This window comes from Nelumbo nucifera, chromosome 1 (genome assembly GCF_055504915.1).
Source record: "Nelumbo nucifera cultivar China Antique chromosome 1, China Antique-T2T, whole genome shotgun sequence".
Lineage (NCBI taxonomy): Eukaryota > Viridiplantae > Streptophyta > Magnoliopsida > Proteales > Nelumbonaceae > Nelumbo > Nelumbo nucifera.
In genome coordinates this window covers 94,564,659-94,590,477 of record NC_142649.1, presented here as the reverse complement: position 1 = coordinate 94,590,477, position 25,819 = coordinate 94,564,659, and the positions used below count along the sequence as shown (strand labels likewise).

Sequence of the window (25,819 nt, the reverse complement as noted above, 5' to 3'; positions counted from 1 at the left end):
TCTAGGCAAGTGATCATTGTGATAGGCTTTGCCACTCTGTCAAACAAAGAGAATGCCCTAGTAATGTCTTCCTTACCATATAGTCCAAATGACTACAACCCTATGTTAGTGGAAAATAATTCAGTATAATTTCTCACATAACATAATAAATTTGAGTGAATTCCACTCCGAAAAGCATGTAGATATTCCCTTAATTACATCTTGGGGCAGAGAAAACCTCTTGATTCTGGTTTAGAAGTTCAGATAGTAGAATAAACCAAGTAGAATTTCACTACAGAAATTTCCTTCAAAAATCTTGGTATATATTCCCTCTTTATTTGAGAGAAAACTAACAAATATAAATAAATAAGAGTTCTTTTTTCTATACACAACAATCAAATGGGGACCATAATTAGCCATATTTCATAAATAAGGCTGTAGGTGGCCTTTAAATAATGATTTTATGTATTATCATGGTCTGAGGAACCATAATCAGCGAAGTTCTAAACTAGGCTGTAGTTTTCTCCCTCACACAAAATAATGATTTCTTAGGTTAAAATGGAGTAAGGAACCATAATCAAGTAAGTTTCATGGACAAAATTGTAGATGGTTATCTCCTTATATATAAAACAATGATTTTATGGGTTAAGATGGAGTAAGTAACCATAATCAACCAAATTTCATTTACAAGGCTGTAGATAGTTATCTCCTTACATGTATTCCAATCTGAGACAAGGAAGAAAACAAGGAAATAAATAAAGAAAGAAAGAATGGGGTGAGATGAATTGGAGGAATAGATAAGTCCTCCTCCTAAAGGAGGCTGTAGGAATATCATAGTGAAGAGGTGTATGAGGAAAACAAAATTCCCTACCTTCCTGTTCTTCTTTCTTCTATGTTCTTCACGTCCCAATCTTCTTCTCTCTTCTCCTTTCACTTGTCTCTTGTTACTGGGAATTTTAGAAGCAGAATACTTTTAGCTATTAGAAATTAGGCTTCTCTCCTACAAAGAGAGGGGATTATATAGTGGAGGGAGGTGGTTAGGTAATTCCCCACCCCTCTCTTCCTAGGGTACCAATTATCACCCCACTTAGAACAACTTAAGAAGGGAAAAGAAAACTCTTTTTCTTAAGACGACATGTGTCCCACAACTTAAAATGGCTAAAGGAGGGAAAATAACTCTCTCATTCTAGGGTGACATGTGTCGTCCCACTAAAAGTGGCTAGGGGAGGGAAAATAACTTTTTCATCCTAGGGTGACATGTGTCACCCACTTAAAGTGGCTAGAGGAGGGAAAAGGGCCCTCTCTTCTTAGGGTAATATGTGTCATGACCACCCCATTTAAAGTAACTAGAGGAAGGAAAAGAACCTTCTTTTCTTAGGGTGCCTGGTGCCATGTATCACACCACTTGAAGTGGCTAAGGGAGGGAACAAAACCCCTATTTTATAATAGGATAGGTGGCAACCCCTTTATAAATATCTAAGATTAAGTAAGTTTTATTAATTAATGTAAATTTAATTCTTTTAGGGAATTCTATCCCATTAAATGGGCTCTACTGTAGGCCCATTAAATGTTTAATGTGTCATTATTAAGGCCCAAATTAAGTTAGGGTCTGCTGTTCACTAAAATGGACTGTAGGCCCCTTTCTTTCTTAAATAAATTACTTCAGCCCACTCATAGGACTGGGCTTAGAAAATCAACTTGGAAAGAGGCCCTTTTTTTTCTTTTTTAAGCTATATGATTGGGAGTACTTTAACAACCTCTGTAATCTAGTAAAACTACGGACTTAACACCCTGGTGCACCTCCACATACCTTCCCCCATTTCCTCAACGAATTGAATGTTGATGTGCTAACAAACTAACTATATGGGGGATGAGTCCACCTGCACCCAATAAGGAAAAAATACACTCCTAAAGTTTACAACAAATGAAAAGAAGATAAGTAAATGGTGACAAGTCTCCTACTTGTATTGAATAGAGGACAAACATGTGGCGATAGACACCAGTTGGGACTCCTCTTTTGAAGGATGCATGATTTTTCTCATGGAATACCTCCTAACAAAAAACCTCAATCTTAGGGGACACAGGTTTACTCCAAATTTCTTTAACTAGGCAAGGTGGCACCAATGGAGAAGGAGAACAAAGAGAAAACAAGAAGAATGTTTGGTCCCTGATCACTCATGAAATAAGAAACCTGGTCTTGTCTTTCAACAATGCACAATTCAGATATGATATACATATCAAAAAACATAATGTCATTTGTTTTGGCTAGATTTGTTCCTGTTTCAAAAAAAAAAAAAGGCAAATAAACTGGGAGTTCTAGGATTCAACCTACTCTCTCTTTTGATTAAACATCTATCTTCCAAAGGATAAAAAGCACTCAAATCTCAGACTACAGCATAAGCAACCACCTTTTTACTCGCCTTTCCGGTCCTGACCTTATAACTAACATAACCTGATTTAATTAAATTAAGATAAAACATAAAAGATATAAATCAGGAAGAGGGGGAAAGAAAAAAAAAAAGATCCTTATGCCCCTTTGCCCATAAAGAGATGAGTACAGAAAGAACAAACAAAAGATTCCACACACCAAGGCATCCCCATACTTGACCTCACAGTTTTCAAGCAGACACCCTACATCCAGTCAGATTACATCTCCATCATGTAAATAGGAATTCCAGTAATGTCACATCATATTTACATACTAATACTGAGCTAAAGAGGGCAAACATTTAATCTGGGGCTTATCATTTACTTTGAAGCTTTTCTAATTGTACCCAATGAGCATATGACCAGACCATGTTTTTTGTTCCAATAAATTGTCAGGTTAGTAGCAATATATCAGTAAAAAAAAGAAAAAAAAAAACAACGAAGCCAAATACCTGTGATGCCTGTGATATGGTCAAAGCTGTAGCTCCAATCAAAATAATGGTATCCATGAATAGAAACACGAGAACCCCAGGATGTTGAACTGCCAGATGATGTATCCATCTTTCCAAAGCAGGGATTGCTGGCATTCCTGTCCAAATCCCTATCAAATGGTACAAACATGTCAAATTATCAATATAAATATGATAAGAGCCTCAGGTAGCTTAGTTTGTCTCCATATAAACCTACTTTCAATTGTGATAATAGCAGCAATGAATGATGTCACAGTTCCCATGCAGCAAAAGACAAAGAAGTCCCATTTGTTCCTCTGCAACAGTGATAAAAATGAAGCTGATAAGGAAGTATGGAAAGTATAAAAGAGGAATTTTAAAAGAATGAGAACTATGGCTGGATATACATGTACCCCATATTATACTTTAACCAATAAATAATGTACTATATCAAAACATTGTTTCAAGGATCACTCAATCAACATGGTAGCCAACTGCCAGTCTCTTTTCAAAGGCAGCAACTGCATGTTTCACCATCTCCTAATGGTAAACAAATTCTATAGTTTTGCACAGTAGGGCATCATTAGTCCACTTTTTATTGTTTGTCTTTTTTCTTTATTGTACATTCAAAATCCTACGGTTCAGGCTTCTATCTAAAAAAGAATTTTATAGTGCAAAAAGAAAAGGAAAAGCCATAAAATATCTTTCTCGAAAACATAACCTCTAAAAAAACTAAAAAGAAAGCATCTGTTACCTTCTTTGAAAGCAACAGAAATGACAGAACCCACAGGTAGTGTTGCATGACCAGTTATCTGTCCCAGGCCTGATGGTTGGATCATTTGACCCACCATCCAGAAGAAAAACCAGGTCTCGATAAGGGTGGATGTGGTAATTATCTTTTAAACACCATTTGCTAATGTATGAGTATGTGTTCTGGATGTCTTGAATATGTTTAGAGTATAGTTTTATGCTTATTTTAACATAATTCTACATATGTGTGGATATGTATATCAAGAAGTCTCGATTTTTTAAATTTTCAATACGAACAGTTGACCCTGCTGGCTGTATCTGCACCCTACATCCTTTATTACTGAATGGTCATTTAGGGGCCATAATGATGATCTGGATTACGTGGCAGGAAAACCTAGTTGACAGTTGACACTTAGACTGGGCTTTATAACAATACAGCAAATATGTAAGGATGTAAGCTGACTGACTGTTGATGCCATCTCCCATCTGTGACTGGGTTGGCCTCGGGAAAAGGAAACATAGAGAAGAAATGGCACATCATTATCTCAATGATTCAGCAACGAAAAATTTATGAAAACACCAACAAATTCCATTAATAGTTGTCAAAATATTCCAATTAATTATACAATTCACAATTGAATTATCAATGCTAAGGGTTACGATCTATATCTTATATCTAGATCTTTTTGGAGATCTAATAACGTTCTTTACTTTTCCATTCCTTTATTTCTTTTAATTTCTTATAAGAAAACTTGTTTAAAACCATTACTAGAATAGTCTTTGTTTAGGTTGTTTAATTCCTATTTTGAAACCTGAGTTTATTTTCCATCATATGTAGGCTAATAATAACTTTTTTTTTGATCAGCAAGAAAAAATTAATTTAATAAATTAAAGAGAGAATTTAGTACAAAGTGAAGAAAAAATGCAAACCCAAACAAAAAAGCAATTACAATGAAGCCCAAAAAAGAAGTTGTCCCATGATCCCTTGTTTAGCAAAGGGTATCAGCCATCCCATTTGCAGTCCTTCTAATCCACTTGAATTCTACACTTAATTCCTTGGAAATACTTTCCACTTCCCTAAAGGCATGCCTGAAAGTCCATGGAACATGACTGCTACATCTTCCCCATGAGATAACTATTTTAGAATCCCCTTTGACTTCCTCCACCTTCTGTTATCCCAGTTGTTTTGCTAAAAGTTGCAACAAAGCACGCAGTTCTGCTTTCAAAGACTTTCCAACTCCAATAGGGCCTGAATATAAGGCCACCACCCTACCTCGTGAATTTCTGAAGACACCTCCTATTCCTGCCAAACCCAGATTTCCCAGTGAGCTTCCATCAAAATTCAGTTTAAACTTGGTACCTTTTAGAGGTTTCCAAACCATGATAATTTTGTATTTTTCCCAAGATGACAATGCCACCTTCGCCCAAACTCTTAATATTTCATTCACTGAGAAGACCTGAAAGCTTTCCACCAACTTTCCCAATGTACAACCTTAATGTTTATTCTGTCAATTACCTCTTCCATTGATCTACTTTTTTCATTGAATATTCTCCCATTTCTCTCTTCCCAAATTATCCAAATTACTGTTGCCTTTACTGGTCTCCACATAATTCACCCTCTTTTCTTCTATTGTCTCAAGAAATTGGGACTGAAGATACTAACCACATCTTGAGGGGGATCCCACTTGCAACCAAACAGAGAACAAAAGTACTCCCAAATGCAGTGGACAAAAGAACAGGAGATTAATAAATGGGATAAGGATTCACCACCAGCCTTGCATAGAAAGCACATATGAGGAGAAAGGCACACATTGGGCCTTCTTCTCTACAGCATATCACGAGTATTTATCTTACCAAGGAAAACTTCCCAACAGAAAGCTTGAATCTTCGGTGATAGGCTTACTCCAAATTTCTTTTACTGAGAAGTCTACCCCTAGGGAGTCAAGAAAAGCAAGGCTACTGAAAAAGGAAGCACAGGTGAAAAAACCATCAAGAGATTGACCAAATCCTAGAGCCCTCAACATTTTGATCCAAACATACTAACTCCAGCATACCGAGTAGCTGAATAAGAGATACATATTCATTCTCTCCAAGGCCTCTTGTGAAGCCTAGGTCCCAATTTATCCCTTTGGGAGATGATATTGCCAATCTGGACACAATTTCACCTTTCAAGTTAGAGAGGGTATAAAGCAAACGAAAATACAAATTAAGAGGTGTTTCCCCCAAACAAAGGTCTTCTCAAAACTAGATTTTGTTACCATTTCCCACACCATAGCAGATGGAATTGAGGAAACTGGGTAGCATAGTTTTCAAGGCGCCAAGGCGAGGCTAGGCAACAGGGGGGCACCTAGTCGCCTAGGCGGGCACCTAGGTGTCGCCTAGGCGATGGATTTTTTTATGTAGAAAAAATAGATCCTAGGGTAGTTCCCTAGGTACCATAAGTCCATAACCATATTTCCTTAATAATTATTCATAATTTTCTTAAAAAAAGTATAGAGTACATGTTAGAGTATAGAAAATCAACATATTAATGAGAAGACGAAAATGAAGGAAAAGAACATTCAAAAAATATAAGGGCTGAACCCTTATTTTTGTTATAGGAAAAGAAGAAAAAAAGTAGTAGTAGAAAATGTGTTGATTAGAAAAAATTTTAAGTTCTTCCTTACTTATTGGTTCAGGTTTTAAAGTCTTTGAGGGTTCAATACAGCATTTAGCAATGTTTGTATTGATTGAACCCTAAGAAATAAGAAAATAATAAAAAGAAATTAGTATATAAACACACAAAATGAATATTTTAGTTTAATAGTGCCTATTTTATAATTATAATGTCAAAAAATAAAGAATAAAAAAAGTATTTTATAATACATAGTACAAAACTGCTTGGCAATTAGGCGCGGCGAGCCTCAAAGGGCGCCTTATCGCCTAGGCGTTGCCCTGACAACTATGCTGGGTAGACATCAAAAATTGATTTCCAAGGAGAGGAGGAATTTGATTGAGGGGATAATTTTGCATCCCAGCCATTATCTCCCAACCCATGAATGCTGTCAATTACCTTGCGCCATAACCTATCACTTTCAAAGGGAAATCTCCATAACCACTTACCTAACAAGGCTGTATTCCTAAGAACTAAGTTCCCAATCCCTAAACCCTCTTTTTCCTTGGGTTTGCAAACCTACTCCCACTTGACTAAGTGATCCCTTTTTTCCTCTCTAGGTTCCCATAAGAAATCCCTCGTATATTTCTCTAACTATCTTGCTATCCTATTCAGGATAAGAAAAGTAGACAAGAAGTAAATAGGAAGACTTGTCAGGTACACAAGTAAATAGGAAGACTTGTACAGTGGATGTAATTCCTTTTCCACATGGCTAATAAGAATGTTATATGGTTAGTTAACCTTATTTTTCACATCCATTGTACAAGTGATAAACTCTGGTGTACTACATAAATATATGGTAGATATATATTAAAAGGGGATACAATAATTTTTCTGTATATATAAGTTTTTAATTTATTGACAAGTTTCTACAAAAAAGAAATAATCTTACAATTTACAATAAATACATCATTCAATTTGATTTAACCTTCTCCATGATTTACAATATGATTACCATCTTCAGAACATTGATCTCATAGTTTCACTAGTCTTCATGATGAGCATACTACAACTGAAGAAAACATATAGCAAGCACACTTAATCAGTAACCATAGAATTCAATAAAATCCTAGATCACAGTGATGATTAACAATTGTATCATCCTCCAGCAGGCAAGGCTACCATCTGAGTAGAAGAAATGCATTAATGCAAATCAAAGAGACAGCAATGAGCACTTAATTCAGAATTGAGTGGGATGAATGGTTGAGCTCTTATCAACTAGAAGCTGACATACATGCAATGAGTGGTGTGGTTGGTTATCTCCTATATTCTAATGTGTTCCAAGGAAAACCATAACCTTGTCACATCATGGATAGTGGATTCAAATTACAATATATCAATTTCTGTTGGCAGCTCTAACTGGGTGCAGGATTGCCAAACATCTGGCCTGGTGGGTTATCTCTATGAAGGGTGGTTCTTTTAACACAAATGATTGGATCAAGAACCATGGAAATGAGCCTTGGAGACTGGAAAACAACCTGGCTGAAGTTTAGTGACCTGGTTCTTCAATTAGACATCTCTACTTGTTGGATCCCTAGAGATCTAAATGCCATTGTGGACAGTCTGGCTAAATTGGGTTTTTGTAGGGTGTTCTTGTTTAGTGATTCCATGCTTATTTGTACATCCTCTCATGTAGACTTTGGTTTTTAATGAATTTCTTTAGTTACCTTTTCTTGAAAACAAAAAAACTCACCTTCCCTACACAATTAGATATCCATGGACAGTGATGATCAAACTGCTCCACACAGCGCTTACACGTAGAACAGTGCTTGGAGCGAACAGGTCTGACTATCTGACAGTAGGGAGAAACACAAATCAAAATTTATACAAAACGGTAATCCAATAGTTGAGCATGAATAATGTAGGTCGGAAATATTTTTTGTTTATGAAATGCAGTCTCTACTAAAGTCATCAGTTAGTTATAAGGACCTTGCAAGTAGGACATAATTGAGACCAGTTTCCCATCCAAACAGAGGAAATGTTCAGATCAATATTCAACAATGGATCCTGCAAAAACAAATGGGTAATAAGAGAAGGAAAGAAATGATCAGATTTATCAATAGCCAAAAGACAACATATGCCACTTGGTAAAACATAAAGGATTAAGTGAAACAGGATTCAAATTACAAACACAATCTTGATTACCTTCAAAATCAATAGATCTATAGTAATTCCATCATATTCCTCATACCACTTTTGCATCATGCTAAATAAATGTTTTTATTCCAAAGGCAGATCTTCCTCATACCACTGTCTGGTATTCCTTTTTATCGGTTTTTCTTTTTTTAAAATCAATAGATCTATAGTAATTCCATCATATTCCTCATACCACTTTTGCATCATGCTAAATAAATGTTTTTATTCCAAAGGCAGATCTTCCTCATACCACTGTCTGGTATTCCTTTTTATCAGTTTTTCTTTTTTTACAAAATAGGTGAATATTAATTTGAAGGTTGTGAACCAACTACCATTGCCTGGGGTATCAAAAGTACCAAGAGCAGCACTGGCCCAACACAGGACTTCCTAGTGTGCCACAGGCAAAAGATATGAAAGAAAAAAAAAAAATCAGCTACGCATGTTTGGACCCCATGAATTCACTTCTTGTCATCCCCTCTTGCTAGGTTGTCATCTATAAAAAAATGGTAAATCTCAGAACATCAAAATTGGTAAATCTCAGAACCCATCTGAAGGGGGATTCACCCTGGCACTTAATAACTAGACCTCTATGACTATAGCTAAGTGGTCATTTGATAACATTTGTCAGCTGTGTTGGACAGTGTATGCCCTCGGGATCCAGCATTTGATGTAAACTGTGTTTTATCCACACACCTATTATAAAAGAGAGAGTTTCACACACTCTCTTTTTGTCCAAGATGTAACTTTTGTTTTCCAAATTTCCTCGTATAAATTTCTAAAATTTGTTATCTATACATCTATATATCTATATAATGTGCTATTAAATTTCTAATTAGGCTCAGTTTGGAAAGAGTACAAATACAAATATGTACAGTACAAATATATACAAACTATTTACCATCGTATAAGACAAATGAAATCATGATACTTCTCCCCCTTTCATTTTTGTTATTGAATATCAAACTATTTATGGTCGTGCTCTCTCTCTCTCTCTCTCTCTCTTCCTCGAGCCCAATATTTAGGATTGTCAATGGGTTGGGTCTAGTTCAGGATAGCCTGTACTAGTCCCCCATCCCAATAAACTTTTATTTATTCATTTATTTATTTTATTAAATTAAATAAATTATTATCTTAAAATTTTATTTATTTAATTTACTAAATTATTTATTTATTTAGAAATAATTTACTAACAAATTATTATTAGCCCAATATTTAGGACTGTCAATGGGTCAGATCTGGTTTGGGATAGCCTGTAGCAGTCCTGTCCCAATACACTTTTATTTATTCATTTATGTATTTTATTAAATTAAATAAATTATTATCTATAAAATTTTGTTTATTTATTTAGAAATAATTTACTAAAAAATTATTATTACTTGCAAAACTAGATCCCAATACTTAGAGCTATCAATAGGTCAGGTCTGGTTCAGGATAACTTGTACCATTCCCATTCTAGTAATAAATAATCTTTATTTATTTATTTTGTTAAATTAAATAAATTATTTATTTATCTATCTCACTCTCTCTCCCCGTTAAGCCCAATATTTAGGGCTGTCAAAGGGTTGGGTCTGGTTCAGGATAGCCTGTACAAGTCCTGTCCCAATAAAGTTTTATTTATTCATTCATTTTTTCATTAAATTAAATGAATTGTCTCGATTAATGCTCTCTCTCTCAATACCTACTCTCTCTCTCTCTCCTAGAACCCAATATTTAGGGCTATCAATGAGTTGACATTATTATTTTGTCAATACCCTTTGTGATGGTGCCATTTATTGATTATTTAATGATTTTCTCAAAAATTTTTATTGTTGTTATTGATTTTTATTTTTATATAATAAAAATGAAAACCAAGGGAACATTGTCTCAGAATTTATACATGACAAACTTGGCATTGACAACTTTTAATCTAAATGATTGTAAGAAAAGAAACAATGTTTTGCTAATTTCCCAAAGAAAGAGGGTGACAGTGGACAATCGTTGCTATATTGCTAATTTCCCAGATAAACAATGTTTTTATTTTCATTGTATAATTGTCACTATATTGCCTCGAAGCATGAGACCTGTTTTTTTGTCATTTCCACAACTATCTAAACTTTTTTTCACTAAAAACTAAGCCTCAACCTCCAAAGAATACTAGGTTCAAACCAATGAATGTACCAACACCTTATCTCTCATTGTGAATATAGTGATTCTTATTTAATGTCAAGTGACACCATTTCTGCCTTTGTAGCTAACAAGAGAAAATTCTACAGAAAATAAAAAATTAAGTAAAAGACAAATAATGCTTTCCCAACTCATTATTACATTTTATTTTTACTTTATTATAACATTATTTTTTAATGTAAGGAAGATGATTATCCACTCCCTACATTTTGTTATTTTTGTTGTATATTATTGATAATTGTTGATTAGAATAATTATCATGTAATCAATTATTCTTTGAAGTTGTAATAATCTTTGTACATTAGGATTATGAAAAAATAATGTGACTTTTCTTCTTAGCTTTATTTTAACAAATTATCTTTCACATTAATAATTTTTACTATTATATATATTTTGACATTAGATACATGTGTGTAGCACACACCGTTCTGCTAGTTATGGATAAAATTACAGTTTTGACAATAGTTACTTGTCACTTGGTTATGTAATATGTTTCTGTGAATAGCCCTTGCTCTGTATTTTAGGATTAAGACTTGAGACATCTTTTACAATATACAGACAAAACTTGTTCTCAATCAGTGAATAGACATGGGCAGTCTATTCTGACAAGATTGACATGCTTCTGCTGTCTTATGAGAAGGAATAGTATGAGTCTCAACCGTTAGGGTTAGACCCTAGGCACAAGGCACGGGTGTTTTAGAAACACTGAACTAGATGGTTTCTGAATCCCTTGGACTTTATGATTGGTAGGGAATCCAGATTTTTGGAGGTAATCCCTAAACCTGATATTGGTACTCAACTAGGTTATGGAATTATCTGCTTTTGATATGCCAACCAATGAGATCCTTCTGAGGTCAATACCTGGGTATGTTGGAGCAAATAATGAAAGAAGTTGAGTGGATGGTCAATGTGATGGAATCTATCACTTTGTTAGACAAAGTGAATAGCTCAATTGATGTCCTCTCTGATGAGAAGCTTAAATCTGGCACCAGTGATTTCAAATGTTGTTTGAACTTTGAAGTGTTTTGCAAAATAATATTATATTAAGTAGATAATTATTTTGAAATCAGTTTGCAAGTGTTTTTCCCGGGATTCTCATTATGAAAGGGGACATGACACTGTGTACATAAGCATTACAATAAGCTTTCCCATATTGCAGTGTTGATATTAATGATAGAGAGATTACAATGCAAGTATCTATTCAGGTTGAACACTTGATGGATGCGATCCAGAGTTGAGCCATTGGATTTGGACCTTGAGGATGGAAAATTCCAGATGTTTTGTAAATGGGCTTACATTGATCCCATACAGCTGAGGTCGATTTCTACTTATAGAAGTGGGATTGTGATCTCTAATGTCCCCACATATGTTGGATACGATCCAGCAATGTGGGGGGTTCTTAGAAAGGTCTGAGCTGGACTCTAGTGGGTCATGCATAACCAACAGAGATGCTCTCACATTTTTGGGCGGAAATGGGATTAGGAGAGCTGAATTAATTAAAATATCAATTCTTACTCTCCTTCTGGGATTCAAACTAGGGGTTCTAGGGAGTCTATCTAAGAACCAAAAACCCCTAGATCAATGTACGCATTCCAGAAAGAAATGATTTCTACCTCCTAGAATTTGGTCCAGAGAGAAAAACGAAAAAAGAACTATTGTTTTATTCTTCTTCCATCCAACCGTCAGATTTTGATCAGCCTTGCCAACTTCAATAGTGCATTTGATTCATTTTGAGAAGACTTCAATTGCTGTTGTTTCACCCATCTACATTGGTGGATCACTTGAAGCAAGTTACAAATTGTGCCACCTACAGTTGTTGCTGAAAACACGGGTATCTCCATTTGGGCATGAACTCCACTAGTATCTTACTGTGATTATGGTAAGTTTTCTAACCATCAGAGTCTCAACTCTGATGTGTTTTGGCTTGAAAATGTTTTGGTTCAAGTTCCATGTCAATCTGAAGTAGGAGAAACTGTTTCTCCCATAGTCTGTGATTTGCAGTTAATCCAGTCGATTGAAATTTTAATGTTAATCACTACATATGGCAGACCTCTTTCCGCTGCACCACCTTCTTTGATTTGTCTTTTAATGGATAAAATGGTTATATAATAAAATGTTCAGGGTTATTGTAATCAAAACAAAATGCCATTAAGCTATTAAGGAGTTCACTACCTACCTAATGACTTAATTCACTAAAATACAAAGCAACACGTCATTCAATTTAGCCACTTCATCCATTAACACACAACCCTATATCTCTGAGGTCCTTTGAATCACTATCTCATCCAATTAATGACAATTTAGTAATCCCCCTTAACAATGAGACCTTCAAAGCCCTTGGGCACTAACAAATGAAAGTCTCCAAAGGAGAGATGGTAACTTTTCTCTCACTGTATTGATTCCTCAAACTACAGGCACAAAATACTAAAGAATGATCTCTCTCCCCATTTCTGAACACCCTCAATGCAGGGAAGTTTCTCTCAACTCAAAATTAGAGAGAAGACTGCCTCAGGCCTGTCACTCAACTGGCAGCCTAAATTTGAATGGTTAAAAGTTATAACATGCTTATTTTACTTTTTTTTGGGGTTATTTAAGTTTTCGAATTCGAGTTTTAGTAGTTTTAGGATTTATTTTGATAGGCATTTACTTTAGGAGTTGTTTCCTTTTTTTGGTAATAAATAAAAAAGAAAATTTTATTAATAAAAGGAGCAAAAGCACATCAGGAGGGTGACGAATGATCCCCAAAAGATCAAAAACAAAAGCAACATAAAAGCTAAAAAGTCCTTTACAACAGAAACAAGAGAAAGGCTAGTTTAATTCAAGAAGGCTCCAAAAGTCAACACCCAGATTTTCCTTAGAAATTCCTTCAAATTCTGGAAGAATTAGAACCCGATCCATAATCCTTTTGCCACACCTTAGTGTTAATTTGTCTCTAGAGCAAATTCTGTTCTCAAAAAACTCTTCTATTTCTTCCCTTCCAGACTTCCCAGCAAATAGCATAAGGGATGCAGCTTCATACAAAATTTTCCCTGGCATTTCCTCTCAAGGTATGACAGGCTAACAAGCAAAGATGTTTCCTGGAGAGCGTGGCTCCACCCATCTAGTATTGAATAAACCAAAGAAGAAACTTCAAACAAATCTCAAATAGGGGCAGCCAACGAACAGATGAACATTCTCCTCTGCATTCTCGAATAGGAGTTGTTTCCTTATTAGAAATTGATGCCAAAATTTTAATGTGTCAACAGTCAATGTTTATATTTTTTTTGTTCTAGTTTGAATTCTTTCCAACTAGAGGTATAAATTGGAAAATAATTAGGATTCCTTAGATTAGGGAGATAAGTTTATATAAGGTCCATAACATCTATGAAAAAGAGAATGATGAAACTGAGAATAAAATTATGCCTTTTGGTATCTTTTCTTGGATATGATGCCGAAGAGATTAGTGTAATTTCATACTTGATTAGGGAAGAGACTCCTCTAACTATCCTTTTTTTATCATCTTCTTTTAATTTTCTGTATTTTTATTTTTCTATTTGTGGGAGTTTTGACAAGGCTATCCTACAACACCCATAAAAGTTGAGTGTAATGTTACTCCCACTGCATGCATTCACTCCTGACTCAGGTTCAAAGTATCGATATGATACGCATATCAGCCGTATCGTATCGGTTCTTAGAAACGGACGAAACACCTTTTTTTTCAAATTTTGTTTTTTTGGGAATCTTAAAACATGTGTTTTATTATTAAAGAAAGTTGGGGGGTCCGAAACACCTGGAAACAGGCGTTTCGGACCGCATCTTTTTCAAAAGATACGATACGATATGCCCAATACAGGGCATATCGTATCAATACTTTAAACCATGTCCTGACGTACCTCAAGTTTATGGGGACAGATCTTGTTTTTTATACCCCACCAGTTATCATTGCAGCCATCATATATTCCCTAAAGATCCCTATATCCAGAGCAGTCTCAATAGTGATAAGCTCCAATATTATTTTAATTGGTTTCTCTTTGGTCTGAAATGTCATAGCATTTCTTTTCTTTCAAATTCCCGAAAAAACTGTGTGAACTAGAGCCCTCTACATAACCTTCCCTAGGGGTAAAAAAAGGTGGTTATAGATGTCCCAAGGAAGTCAAAGACTTCCTGTATGTCATGAATATTGAAACATTACATGTGAAAAGGTTGAAGAAATAGCTCCGAAGCTGAGTCACAGGCCTACTACAGTGGAGAAGAAAATCATCATCATCGCCCAAGTCTTATCCCAACTATATGGGCTCAGCTACATGAATCATGTTTCGCCATTCCACTTTGTTTAATGCCATAACCATTGCACTTAAATCATTTCTTACTATTTCAAACCATGTCCTTTTTTGTCTGCCCCTAGCCCTACTAGTCCCTCCAACTTTTAACAGATTGCTTCTCCTTATGGGAGAAGGAAATGTAATTCACTAATTTCCCCACAAAGATACATGTAAAATTAAGCACCAGATATTTCTCTTCTGAAGCAAATCAGAAGCATTAGTCTTCTTGTAGGCTATTTCCCAACAAAAGGTCTTTATCTTAGGAGTATGGACCTTGCAGAGCATATAATGAGGGAAAGGGATTGGTTCAAAGCTACTATAAGTAATGTAAAGAAGTTAATGATAAGTTTCTATTGGACTCTAATATGCACCCAGAAATCATGACACCATTGGATGGAAGGACATATCTAAGAGATTCTAGAAGATCTGTAGCATCCAGATTTTCCACCTCTGCAACCCAAGGGGATGGATGATTTTGCACCGTTTACAATGGATGATAATATTAACAAATTGGTAACAGGTGGCTGGTTCATGCTTAGTAAGGATTATTCCATTATCATTTTGGACCCATCCAATCCCAATATGATTAAAATGAACTTTAATGACTGCAGTTTGCGGAATCAAGGTATCTTTATAGTTGGGGGTGTTTTCAGAAACAGAGAAGGAAGCATCCATGCTCTATACTCAGGAATGGCTGGTTTTGGTCATTCTACTAGGGCAGATATATGGGCTGTCCTATGTGGAGGCTGCCAAAATCACTGCACTACAAGTATATTTTGGTTTAAGGGGATTCACATGTAATAATAGGGCGGTTAAGTGTAGAGAACACTGATGTGGGCCCCACAGCAGTGGTCCCCACAGCAGTGGTCCCCACTGTGTTCGTAGGACAGCATGTGTAGTTATTTGTTTTCAGTTATAGTAGTGTCAGTTTGGGTCAGTTTGTTAATTCAGTTGTTATTTATTTCAGTTTTTTATTTACTTTATTTATTATGTAAGTACTAAGGGCAGATATGTCCTTTCCATTATGTACTGAACATAACCTATAAATGCTAAGAGAGTGGCGGCGGCAGAGGTGTTAGAATCTGTCCCTCCTTTCAACTCCCTGTGTTCTATTTCTCTTCTCTTCCTTCTCCTTTCTCTCACTTTTCTTCTACTTTTGTAAACCTAAAATCTATTAGGATTCAAGACTGATTACAGTCTTGATCTTCCACTTGGTATCAGAGCCTATCTAGGGCTTCTCATGTGTGTCTAGTACAGCTGACCACATGAGGACTAGCTAGGGCTTGAAGCCTATGAAGAAGTATTCGGAGGCTGATTCTTGGAGATTACCAGGAGAGGTTCGCAGCAGTTGAGGACTTGCCGCGGCTTGCAGAGAGTTGGTAATCAGGAAGAAACAACGAAGGTTAGGGTTCAGGTAACCTTGGAAGGTAGTAAACCGAAATCCATAAGTAAATTTTTTATTTAGTTTCAGAGACTGCAATCAGTCGAGATAGGTTGGACCTATCAAGAAGGAGAGGCCGAACTGTTTTAAGTTTGTTTCTAGGGTTTGACTGTTGGGCCGAACCCCCCTTCTCTCAGAGGTGATCAGTTTTAGGGTTTCATATTGACCCTACGACAGGTCCCACTTGTACAAACTGCTTGGAGAGTGCAGCTGAGCACTTATTTCAGACCTACAGTTGAAACCCTAATTCTGCTCTCGCAGCAGTGGGCCCCACCGCAGTGGTTTCAGAAAATAGCATCTCAAATTGCTCTTCTAGAGGATAAAAAACTTGACAGACTACCTGGTACTGTGCTTGCCGATTGATTTCAGATCAGATTTGAGTTGGTTTCTTGCATATACTGTGTTAGCCGATTAATTTCAGATCAGATTTGTGTTGGTTTCAGATCAGATTTCAGACCTGCATTGATTTTACTCTGTTTTCAGATCAGATCGGATTTCAGATTTGTAGCCACTGGTTCTTAACCAAAGATGGAGTTTAAAGGTCAGGGAGAAAGTAGTTTTGGAAACAACAGTTATGGTAGTGTATCTAAAACCGGGTTTCAGATTACAACTATGAGATTTGATGGGTCAAATTACTTGGAATGGGCTCAATCAGCCATGATGGCTATTGGAGGAAGGGGAAAACTGGGTTACCTCTTGGGAGATGTGAAAGAACCTTCCAAGGAGGACCCAACATACACCAAGTGGGTTCAAGAGAACTATTTGGTTATGACATGGCTGTGTAATTCTATGCAGCCACATATCAGCCGAAATTACTTGTGGGCAAAGACAACCAAAGAGATATGGGATGTTGTGAAAGAAACCTATTCCCAAGCCCTTAATGTTGCTAGAGCCTATGAACTGAAGTGTGAGGTGAACAACCTTAAACAAGGAGAGAAGCCAGTTTCTGTCTACTTCTCGACCTTGAAATCCTTGTGGCATGAGATTGACCATCTAGAGACCCTTGAGTGGGAGAGTCCCAAAGATGCACAGACTCACAGAAAGCAAGTTGAGACAAATAGGGTATTTGAGTTTCTGGCTGGTTTGAATTCAGAATATGACATTGTTCGACAACAAATATTGACAAGAGATAGTGTGACCCTTTCTCAAGCATACTCCCTGGTGCATAGTGAAGAGACAAGGAGGAAAGTCATGATGCAGCCTCAGCCCCCTTTCCCAGCCCTAACAGCTATTAAACCTAAGTCAGGGGGTGATCCAGAAAGGGACCGGAAGAAGGAAGATAAACGGGACCTGGTATGTGAACATTGCAAGAAACCCAAACACACAAAAGACACTTGTTGGAAGCTACATCCTCACTTGGTCTCAGCAAAACTAAGAAATAAGAAGGGTAATGCTCATGTGGCCGTGAACACTGATTCAGCATCCTCATCAGGCACATCCCTAGAGACTTTAGCCGCTGTTCGGGCTGCCCTCATACAGTTGGAAAAGGAAGTTGGGAGTTCAGCTCAGCCATCTCAGTCACCATCAGCTCCTGCCACATCTGCATTTGCACATTCAGGTACTCGAGCCTCAGCTTACCATGCTTCAGCTCCAGGTAATACTGACCACTGCTGGGTAATAGATTCAGGTGCATCTGACCATATGACTAGCTTGCCATCATTGTTCACTTCTTATCACTTGTCCTCTGGCCGAGATAGAGTATCCATTGCTGATGGCTCTCTTGTTCCCATTTCAGGCAATGGTGACATCAAGCTATCGGATACTATCTCTTTATCTTTTGTCTTGCATGTCCCTAAGCTTGATACTAACCTGCTTTCAGTCAATAGTATTACCAAACACATGAACTGTTCAGTAACCTTTTTCCCTGACTGATGTGTTTTTCAGGACTTGGAGACGAGGAAGGTGATTGGGACCGGCCGTGAGATGAACGGGATCTATCTGTTTGGAGAGAGTTCTCGTCGGGAGGAGTCAGTGGATAAGAAGTCTTTTGTTTCTCAGTCTGTGAGTCTGGTTATGCTTTGGCATAATCGATTAGGTCATTTGTCTTTTAGGTCTTTGAAGAGTCTGTTTCCTACTTTATTTGAGTCTGTTGAGTTGTCAAAGTTGAGGTGTGAGAGTTGTGAGTTTGCCAAACATTGTAGAACCTCTTATTCTTTGAGTAATTCATCTTTTGATATTGTGCATACTGATGTTTGGGGGCCATATCATATTTCTTCTATGGGTGGGTACAAATATTTTCTACTGTTTGTTGATGACCATACCCACTTTTCTTGGGTCTATCTTATGCGTTCTCGGGATGAGGTTCCTGCTCTGACCCAAAACTTCCATCAGATGTGTTAGAATGTTAGAGCGATGTTCGGCTGATAAGAGTTCTTATTAGCCCATTCTTATGTTTAACTTATCTTGTAACTGGTCCTGTGTTAATGGGCCTAATCCTGTTTAATTATTTAAGTCATCTGGGTGTCCCATCACTAATCAGGGGCATCCCAGTAATTTCTTGTACCTTGTACTATATTCATCTATAAATAAAGGACTGGTCGACTGGCTAGGACAGTTTGACATTCTCTTCAGTTCTGTGGTTCTCTTCTCTTCCTTGCTACTTCGAGTATAGCTCTTCAGATTACATGGTATCAGAGCATTAGCTCCTTCCTGGTTTCAGCAGGCGGACTCTCTTCTCTTGCTGACTTTTCATCTTCTCTCTTCCTTTTCTGGGTTGCTGCAGTAAAGACCTAGGAGTGTAAGAGAGTAAAGCAAGTTTGAACCTAGGGTTTCTCTTGGTTGTAGGACTCAAGGGAAGTAAGACCCAGAAGTAGATGTCCTACTAGATTATCTCCAGCAAGTAGTAGCTATTGGGCTACTAAGAGAGGTCTGTATAGGACAGACCTGGTTGAGGACTGATTCAGCAGTCCTAGCACTAGCCGAAAGGGGGAGAGCTTCCTCTACAGTTGCAGCTTCGTGCTCCAGCAAGACTTGTGCAGAACAAGTGATAAAGACTTAGCTTCTTCTACAGTTGTGGCTTCGGTGCATCAGCAAGACTCTTACAAAACTGTGGCAACTTCAGTTACAGATTTTTTCTTCAGGTCGGTTATCAGCCCTACACAGTTACAGACCTTACTTTTACCAGCACTGCACTACACAGTTACAGAACTGCACTACACAGTTGCAGCCTTAAACTTTTACCAGCACTGTGAACTGGTTCAGTTACAGACCTTACTTGCTACTGTACCCGAACTATAAACACTTCTACCAGCACTGTGAACACTGTGACCACTTCGGCTAGTCCATAACAGAACCACCTACAGTACTGTGAACAACTCTTGGACTGAAGTCAGGATGTCCTCACTATCCGGTGAAGTTTCCTCTAGGGATAACAGACTTGTCACAAGGTCCTCAAACCTAGAAAACCCTAATCTACACAGCTTGCAGATTACAAGTGTGCTGCTAGATGAGTATAACTTCAGAGAGTGGTCCGTCTCTACAATGCTGTTCATTACCTCTCGTGAGCTCACAGGCTATTTGGATGGAGACAAGAAACAACCAGAAATTGGCAGTCCTGAATACACCGTGTGGCGCAAGGAAAATGCCACAGTCATGTCTTGGTTGCTAGCCTCTATGACTCCTAGGGTGGCCAGAACTGTTCATCACTTCCCCATAGCTGCTAAAATTTGGGAGAAAGTATCTAAGACATATGGCCAGAAAAAGAACAATGCTAGAATCTACAGGCTGAACCAAGACATTGCAGCCCTAAGGCAAGGAGACATGTCCGTGGCAACCTACTTTGCAACACTGGAAGGCTTCTGGGAAGAGCTTGACCACCATTTGATTTTGGATTGGGAAAATGCCAATGATAAGGGGAGGCATGACAAGCAGATTGAGGAGGGCAGAGCCTTCAAGTTTCTGGCGGGTCTTGACCCTATATATGAAGGTATAAGGTCACAGATTCTAGGGAGAGATGAGTTACTTGAGCTTCACCATGTCTATTACCTGGTGAGGAATGAAGAAGTAAGGAGAAAGGAGATGCAAGTTGACTTCCAGACACAGTCAACAGAACTACCTGGAGAACATTCAGCCTTAGTCTCCACTAAGGGGAATAGATTTTCAGACAAGAAGTCTCTCAAGTGTACACATTGTGGTGGTGAGAAACACACAAAGGAGAAATGTTGGGTCTTGTACCCTCATCTGAAGCCAACTGCTCTGAGAAAGGACAAAAGGCAACATAAGGGCCACACAGCAAGTGGGAATCTTGCCACCAACAACAGTAGTGACAACTCACAGAGTACTCAGACAGTGTCATCTTCCACCGGCAGGTTGCCGACTCCTCTGGACCAAGTACTTCGGGCTTCACAGCTAGTGAGGTAGAGGTTCTCAGCTGAGCATTAGCCTGTCTGAAGAACAATTCTTTAGCTTCCACCTCTCTTGCCAAATCAGGTACAGCCTCTGCATTTAGTGCAACTAGTTCCATTAATTCTACCTCTTGGGTGATTGATTCCGGAGCCACTGACCATATGACACATATGTCCTCCTTATTCTCTACATATCATTTGTTGTCTGGCCAGGATAAGATGAGAGTAGCTGATGGGTCCCTCTCCACCATCTCTGGAAAAGGGGTGGTTGACCTAAGCAAGGATCTCTCTCTTAAATCAGTCCTACATGTTCCTAGTCTTACTTCAAATCTGTTGTCTGTTTCAAAGCTTACGAAAAATTTGAATTGCAGTATAACTTTCTTTCCTTCTCATTGTGTCTTCCAGGACAGATTGACGAGAAGAACGATTGGGAGTGGTCATGAGTATGGGGGCCTCTACTATTTTGATGAAGATGTCAGCTCAGCCTTGCAAGCTTCAACTACTGATCCGGAAAGTGTGGAGTCAATAGCTAGGCTGCACTTGTGGCATGCTAGGCTAGGTCATTTGTCATTTTCTTCTTTAGCAATGTTGTTTCCCGAATTATGTAAGGGCATTCCGAGTCAGAGTTTAATTTGTGATGTGTGTCAAATGTCAAAACAATGTAGATCAATGTATCCAATTTCTAGTAATGAAATTCAAGCCCCTTTTGATTTGGTTCATTCTGATGTTTGGGGTCCTTCACCCATTGTTTCCATTGATGGCTTCCGTTACTTTATCAGTTTTATTGGCCATTATTCTTGGTGCACTTGGATTTATCTGTTGAAAGGACGTAATGAAGTTCCCCGGATAACTATGATGTTTTGCAAGATGGTCGAAACACAATTTGATAAAAAGATCAAGCAATTCCGTTCAGACAATGCAGCTGAATACTTTGAAAGATCCCTGAACTCATTCATGGAAGATGCAGGCATGTTACATCAATCATCATGTGCTTACACCCCTCAACAAAATGGGGTTGTTGAGCGCAAGAACAGGCATCTATTGGAGACAACTCGAGCCCTTCTTTTCCAGCACAATGTGCCCAAGCAATATTGGTCTCAAGCTGTTCTCATTGCATCATACCTGAAAAATCGGATGCCATCTAAGGTACTGGGTATGAAGACCCCTTTCTCTATTTTGTGTCCCACTCTTCCAGAATTTCCTCTTCCCCCGCGGGTTTTTGGCTGTACATGCTTCATACATGTGAAGGATCCAAAGAAGACCAAGCTGGATCCTAAGGCTACAAAGGGAATATTTTTGGGGTACTCTCCTACGAAGAAGGGGTATAAGTGTTATGATCCTGTCTCCAAGAAAAAATATGTCACTAGGGATGTAGTCTTTTTTGAGTCTCAACCCTATTTCCAGTCTTCTCAGAATCCTCTTCAGGGGGAGAGTAGTGGGTTGGAAGAGGATTCTCATTCTCCCTTCTTTTTTTGTTCCCATTTCATCACCTTCCACTACTACTAGCTGTAACATTCTGGGTCAACCTAGTGAGACTCCCACTGTGCCAGTTACTTCTCCAGATTCGGCTGATGCTTCTGAAGGTTCCAGTAAACAAGAGGAAGAGATACTTACATACAGTAGAAGGAAGAAGGCCCCTCAACCTCATGATTGCAACCAGTTGAACTCAGATCAATCTGTCTCTGCAATCCAAGGTAATTCTGACTCATTCAATTCAGATTTGGATCTTCCTATTGCTCTCCGTAAGCCTGTTCGTTCTTGTACCACTTGGCATCCCATAGCTGATTATGTTTCTTACTCACACTTATCCCCTACCTATCATTCCTTTGTCTCTGCTCTTTCCTCTGTATGTATCCCTTCCAGGTATTCAGAGGCGGCATCTGATCCAAGGTGGAAAGAAGCCATGAATGAGGAGATGAAAGCCCTAATGAAAGCAAGGACGTGGGAATTGGTGGACCTGCCAGAAGGGAAAGGCACTGTTGGGTGCAAGTGGGTATTCACAGTAAAGCACAGGGAAGATGGGTCAATTGAGAGGTACAAGGCCAGACTTGTGGCATAGGGATTTACACAAAAGGAAGGAATTAACTACAAGGAAACCTTTGCCCCAGTAGCAAAGCTCAACACAATCAGGGTTCTACTGTCACTAGCAACAAAATTCTCTTGGGAACTTCATCAGCTGGATGTGAAGAATGCCTTCCTAAATGGTGATCTTCATGAAGAGGTATTCATGGAACCCCCACCTGGATATGATGTTGGAAAGAAGGTATGTAAACTAAGGAAAGCATTATATGGTTTGAAACAATCTCCCCGGGCATGGTTTGAGAGACTTTGTTTGGCCATGAAGAAAGTAGGGTACACTCAGAGCAGTGCAGATCATACATTGTTTACAAGGAGACAGGATGACAAACTTACAGCACTCATTGTGTATGTGGATGATATGGTGATTACTGGAAATGATGTGAAAGAGATGAAGAGGCTGAAGGAGTTCTTAGCTTCAGAATTTGAGATCAAAGACCTGGGAAATCTGAGATACTTTCTTGGAATTGAAGTTACTAGATCAAGAGAAGGAATCTACATATGTCAAAGAAAGTATGTGCTAGATCTCCTAGAGGAAACAGGCATGATGGGGTGCTGGCCAGCAGACACTCCAATAGAACCAAGCCATGGATTACAAGAATCAATGGGTGAGGAATACTGTGATAAGGAAAGGTACCAAAAGTTGGTAGGAAAACTGATATACTTATCCCTTACTCGGCCAGACATTGCCAATGCAGTGCATGTTGTCAGTCAATTCATGCACTCACCAAAGACCCCTCATATGAGAGCAGTGGAAAGAATCCTCAGATACTTGAAGACTTGCCTAGGGAAAGGAATTCCATTCAGAAAAAACAACAAACTTGAAATTGAAGCCTACACTGATGCTGATTGGGCTGGGTCTGTTGGAGACAGAAAATCTACATTCTTGGGAGGAAACCCAGTCACATGGCACAATAAGAACCAGAATGTTGTGGCTAGATCAAGTGCAGAGGCAGAATACCGGGCTATGGCACACGGGGTTGCTGAACTCTTGTGGCTCAGAACTCTCCTTAATGAGCTTGGTGTCAAGACTGAGGGTCCTCTCAAGCTGTATTGTGATAATAAAGCTACTATCAACATTGCCAACAATCCTGTGCAGCATGACAGGACAAAACATATTGAAATTGATCGACACTTTGTCAGAGAGAGGATTATTTCAGGAGAACTCTGTGTGCCTTATACTCCATCAGAGATGCAGATTGCAGATGTATTAACAAAAGGGCTGGCTTCAACAAAGTTCAGGGACATACTTGGCAAGCTAAACATGATTGATATCCATGCTTAGCTTGAGGGGGAGTGTTAGAATGTTAGAGTGATGTTCGGCTGATAAGAGTTCTTATTAGCCCATTCTTATGTTTAACATATCTTGTAACTGGGCCTGTGTTAATGGGCCTAATCCTGTTTAATGATTTAAGTCATCTGGGTGTCCCATCACTAATCAGGGGCATCCCAGTAATTTCTTGTACCTTGTACTATATTCATCTATAAATAAATGACTGGTCGACTGGCTAGGACAGTTCGACATTCTCTTCAGTTCTGTGGTTCTCTTCTCTTCCTTGCTACTTCGAGTATAGCTCTTCAGATTACAAGATGATTCTCACTCAGTTTGGGGCCAAAATCAAAGTCCTTAGATCTGATAATGCAAAGGAATACTTTGCTAAGCCATTGACCTCCTACCTTCTTAGCCATGGAGTTATTCACCAGAGCACTTGCCCTTAAACACCACAGCAGAACGGCGTTGCCGAAAGGAAGAATAGGCATATATTGGAGGTGGCTAGAAGCATTATGTTTACCTCCAATGTACCTATTCGCTTCTGGGGTGATGCTATCCTCACGGCAGTATATCTCATTAATCGGGTTCCTTCCCGGGTTCTTGATATGAAAACCCCTTTTTCCCTTCTATACGCAGACGAGGAGTTGTTCATTGTTCCCCTTAAAACCTTTGGTTGAACCTGTTTCGTTTAGCTTCTCGGGCCTCATCATTCCAAGTTTGAACCTAAGGCCTCCAAATGCATTTTCCTCGGTTATGCACAAACTCAAAAGGGTTATTGCTGCTATGATCCAGTTTCAGGGAAAAGGTTTGTCTCCATGGATGTCACCTTCCTTGAGGAGACACCCTATTAGCCTAGGGTTTCTCTTAAGGGGGAGAGCAGTGAGAGTGGGGCTGTTTTGAGTTTCTTTCCTCAGGGGGAGCGCAGTGAGAGTAGGGCTGTTTTGAGTTTCTTTCCTTAGGGGGAGCACAGTGGGAGTGGGGCTGTTCCTTTACCTATTCCGCTGGGTGATGGTCAGAGGAATCAGGAGTTGAGAGTCTATCACAGGCGATGCAGGCAGGTTGATCCTAGTCATCGGCAGTCCCGGCCAGCTCCAGTTCCTTCTGCGGCTCCAGATCCATAGCCTATTGAGACACCTTCCACTGTTGCCACTTCCCTTCCTGTGGATGACCTTGATCTCCCTATTGCCATCCGCAAAGGGAAACGACATTGCACCACTTCTACAGCTCACAACATCTCACAGTTCTTATCCTATGATCGCCTATCTCCCTTTTACCGGTCCTATCTCACTTCCATTGCCGATGTCCCTATTCCAAGAATAGTGCAAGAAGCCTTATCAGTTCCAGAATGGAAAGATGCAATGCAAGTCGAAATGGATGCCCTGTTGAAGAATAATACTTGGGCACTGGTTGACCCACCAAAAGGAAAGAAACCGGTGGGATGTAGATGGGTGTTCACTGTGAAGCATAATGCTGATGGCTCTATTGAAAGGTACAAAGCCCGACCGGTCGCAAAGGGGTTCACCCAGACTTATGGTATAGACTACTTGGAGACCTTTGCCCCAGTAGCCAAGATGACCACCATCCGAGTTCTGTTATCCCTTGCAACAAATCATTCTTGGCCCTTGTTCCAGATGGATGTTAAAAATGCCTTTCTGAATGGAGACTTACATGAAGAGGTCTACATGCAGTTGCCTCCTGGATTCTATGATACAGAGACAGGTAAGAAGGTTTGCCGACTGAACAAGGCATTGTATGGTTTGAAACAGTCACCTAGAGCCTGGTTTGATAGGTTCAGGTTAGCCCTTGGAAAGTTTGGTTATGTACAGGC

General features: G+C 38.7%; 1 protein-coding gene across 3 annotated transcripts in view; it reads right to left on the bottom strand.

The window, feature by feature from the left end:
* Window positions 1–25,819, bottom strand: part of LOC104605530 (Ankyrin repeat family protein with DHHC zinc finger domain-containing protein) — a 77,860-nt gene that overhangs the window by 5,555 nt on the left and 46,486 nt on the right. For all 3 annotated transcript variants that reach the window (XM_010270335.3, XM_010270336.3, XM_088889149.1), the window contains exons 9-12: window positions 8,188–8,265; window positions 7,952–8,050; window positions 3,094–3,172; window positions 2,859–3,007 (exon numbers count right to left, since the gene is read on the bottom strand). In XM_010270335.3, the coding sequence (XP_010268637.1) occupies window positions 2,859–3,007; window positions 3,094–3,172; window positions 7,952–8,050; window positions 8,188–8,265 (405 nt within the window). The remainder of the gene's footprint in view (window positions 1–2,858; window positions 3,008–3,093; window positions 3,173–7,951; window positions 8,051–8,187; window positions 8,266–25,819) is intronic.